Genomic DNA, 3,607 nt, shown 5'->3' with positions numbered 1-3,607 from the left:
GACCTTCCACCGGATCGTCGTGTCTGGACGTATCGAGCCACGTGGCCAGCTCGTGCCATCGAAGCTCCTGCTGATGAAGCATCAGCTTGCCGAACGTCCTGCACACGGCCGAATCGACGGCGTTCATTAGGGTCGGGGAACAGATGCGTACTGCGGTTCTCCTCGCTCTGAGCAGATCGTTCGCTGATAGTTCGTACACGGCCGAAACGAACACGCAGATCGCATCCTTGCAACCCGTCCGCTCTGCCATGTCCAATCTTATACACATCTAGATGTGGACGCGCTCGTCGTACGAGAGCGCGTCCACGAAGTCTCGATCTCTGTCTTCGTTCATGAACTTGATCAGAGCACGTACCAGTCTTGAATCGGCCGCGTCGTAGAGATCGACGACCCCGTTCGGCTTCTGACTGTCGAACGTCGCCATTATCCACACCTTCGTCGTCTCGAACTCTGAAACGCGAACTTCGATCTGCTCCGAGCCTTTGAAGCACAGAGGATTCGTACGTTCGCCGAAGTACGCGAGGTCGTTCCTCGCCTTCAGGTGATTTACCAAAAGCGACATCTTCCTGCCGGTTCGAGGACGTTCGTGACTCATGCCTGTTCCGGGTACATAAATAACACATTTATGTTTTCCCCCTAGCTTCCCCTTTAAAGTTAAGACGTGTCTCGGAAGATGTCTCCTCGATTCCGACCTTACACGAGACGATGGAACGTGAATGTGTTGCCGGAGACGAGGGTGGACGTGGTTGAGCGTCGTGGTGGACGCCGACTGAACGTCGACTTTTCCGTCGGCAACGAGTGAAAGCCCAACCTCGGAGATGGCAGGAGCGCCATGTTTCCGGTGTCGACCCGCGCTCAGAAACCAAACGTCGGCGTCAGGGACGTGACGACGTTTCACGAGTTTTTCGACAGACGGCTCGTGTTCAACCGCGGTGAAATGCTCCTCCTGTACAACGGTCAAGATAAGATGTCGACGGCAATGCCTCAACCGACGAATCCTTACGAACTGCCAGAACCATGCTCAAATCCCAATCTCGGCAAGAGGACGGTGCCGTTGGCCCAGCTGCAGAGCATGATCGACGAGGAGGCGATGCTAGAGATCAACGAAGATTTCGACTTTGACGCACCGTACTCTGAGTACGTGGAAACCGTGTGCGGACGTTGCGGCTTCGACAGTTTCGGGTCGGTGCTCGCGAGGAGGCAATCCCCGCGCGACTTCAACGCCTACTTCCAACCCATCGGATACCAACTTTCGTACGGTGGCAAGGACGCGTACTCGGGCGAGGCCTTCCCGTGCATAACCACCCAACACTGCGCACGAAACCAGTCGGGAGGCGCGCGCCGGCACCAAGGTCTACCTGGTCGTCGGTATGAGAAAGTGCGACGGACCGACCGTGCTCAATCATCCGTACCCGACGTTGCTGTTCTGCGACGATCGACGCCAGCTGCACGAACGCATGAAGGTGGCCAACTACGTTTGCCGGACGAGAAGCGGACGCGTCACGCCGTGCATGGTGAAGGCGATAGGCGAATTCGTCAGCGACTATCGCGGCAGGAACAGGAGTCCGCAACTCGAACTGTTCATGAAGACAGACTTCGAAGCTCATCATTTCGAGAGATACGTCACTCGACGTCATGGGGTACATCTTTCGCGACTATAAGTGTGATGCGTACGGATTCGTGTCCGCATTAAACGTTCGAGAGGAGGCATGGGAAAGTCGAAGGAATTAGCGGAGAAGCTTCAGAAAGATTTGGACGAGATGCACCAGTCCAAACGTGCGATGCTGAACGAGATAGACCGGCTGCGAGCTCGAGCGGAGGCGGCGGAGAGCTACGGGCACCCACCGCCCACGGCCCCCGATTACGTCGGACTGGGACGGGTCGCCGCAGGAGTCGAGTTGGACACCGCTAACAAAGAGCTCGACAGGGTGAAGAAAGAACGAGATATTCTCATGCAGCAGATCGATAGAATTAGAAACGATTGTCAGTCTCTGAAGAACGACGAAAACGTCGGGAGAAGGTAGAGAGCGCTCCTCAGGGAGCAGTTGGACAAAGCGAAGAACGATTACCAAGTTCTGAAGAACATGCTTCCGGACACCGTGAGGTTGTGCAAGCAGTACAAGAGCCTCTCCGATATGAACTCGCTGCTGAAGGCTCAGTGCGAATCGTACAAGGAGGACTTCAAGCACGAGCGCCGCGATTGAGAACTTATGGCATCCCGAAGCAAGGCGTCTAACGAACCGAAGATCAGGTCCATCATCAGGCAGCTCCAGCAGCTGCTGCGGAGAGGATACGACGACGTGGAGGTGGACGGGGCCGGAGGCGGACACGACGGAGATAGCAGCAGCGACGAAGAAGATCGCGGTGTGTGTGCTGCTCCTCCGACGAACGGCATTTTCTATCGGTCGATCCCCCCTCACTCGGTCGATGTCGAACTGATCGCCGCGTGCGACAAGCTGCTGGCGCAGCACGGAGAGAATGTGTTTTGAAAAGCCAATAAAAGAGGAAACAAAAACAAAATTGTTATTAGTTTCGCATTTTTATCTTTTCTACCTAACTTCTATCGGTGGAAAACGAATAAGAAAACAATTATGGACATGTACAACTTCTCGGGCCACTTAATGGACGGTGCTTTCGGAAGCGTTTACTCGGCGATCAGAAGAGCCGACGGACTGCCGGTCGCCGTGAAGGTAGTGAGAAACTCCTCGGCGTCCTACCTGACGAACGAATCGGGCGAAACGATATTGGCGGAGGCGCACTTCCTCCAGGTGGTCTCGGGGATCGAGGGTTGCATCGGATTCGTGGACGTTCACCAGGTCGGAGATCGCCATTTACTCGTGATGGAACGGCCGCTTCGGAGCTCCGACCTATTTCAAGTTCTGGAGAAAGTCGGCAGTATCCCGAAGGAGAGATGCAGATGCTTCTTTCGGCAAATCGGGGACGCCTGCGTCGGTTGCTTGAAACGAAACGTAGTTCACGGAGACCTGAAGATGGAGAACGTGATCGTCGATCTGTACACGGACAGGATCAAGCTGGTGGACTTCGGTTTCGCCAAATTCGTCGACGACCAACCGATCGCCAGCGCTTTCGGAACCACCGATCATTACCTTACTCCGGAGATGCTGAAACATCGATTCATGTATGCCGTTCCGGCGATGATCTGGTCGCTCGGAATCATGCTGTTCGAAATGATCACCGGAGAAGAAGTAGAACTCGACCGTCGACCGTACTTGCAGATAATCGACGACGCGGAGCTACTTTCGCTCCTTGATCGAATGCTGGCGGTCGACTGGAGGAAGAGGCCGTCGCTGAAACAAGTGTCGGATCATCCATGGACGAATAAACTGACCGCGAATGGGGAATATGTTCAATAGAAGACGAGATGTACAGACGGATGCACAACAACGAATTTCGCTTGCAATTTCACGTTCCAGGGTCGGAGGGAGACGGCTTCGTTCGACCGACGTGGCACAGAGATCGACCGCACCACCCCGTCATGGTAAAGGAGATTTTGAGGCCTTGCCCCACGTCAAGATGGAAGGGTGCGCAGCTGCCCGAGGAAGCGGTGTTCATGGAGATGGCGAAAGGAGTACCCGGTTGCGCGAAC

The 3,607-nt window shown here is 55.1% G+C and overlaps 1 protein-coding gene across 1 annotated transcript; it reads left to right on the top strand.

Moving 5' to 3' along the window:
* The first annotated feature begins 2,591 nt into the window (after positions 1-2,591).
* On the top strand, positions 2,592-3,374 carry LOC117121420 (serine/threonine-protein kinase pim-3-like). The gene has a single exon (XM_033266628.1). It carries the CDS (start codon positions 2,592-2,594, stop codon positions 3,372-3,374), a length of 783 nt encoding a protein of 260 aa, XP_033122519.1.
* The last annotated feature ends 233 nt before the right edge of the window (positions 3,375-3,607 follow it).

Source organism: Anneissia japonica, unplaced genomic scaffold, assembly GCF_011630105.1.
Source record: "Anneissia japonica isolate Jap-2015-1 unplaced genomic scaffold, ASM1163010v1 scaffold1064_len127064_cov160, whole genome shotgun sequence".
In the NCBI taxonomy this organism is placed as follows: Eukaryota; Metazoa; Echinodermata; class Crinoidea; order Comatulida; family Comatulidae; genus Anneissia; species Anneissia japonica.
The sequence above is the reverse complement of the archived record's forward strand: the minus strand, read 5'-3'. Positions and strand labels throughout refer to the sequence as shown.

What these genes read in the sequence shown, in the direction of transcription:
- LOC117121420 (XM_033266628.1), top strand. Translation starts at nt 2,592, where the DNA reads ATGGACATGTACAACTTCTCGGGCCACTTAATGGACGGTGCTTTCGGA.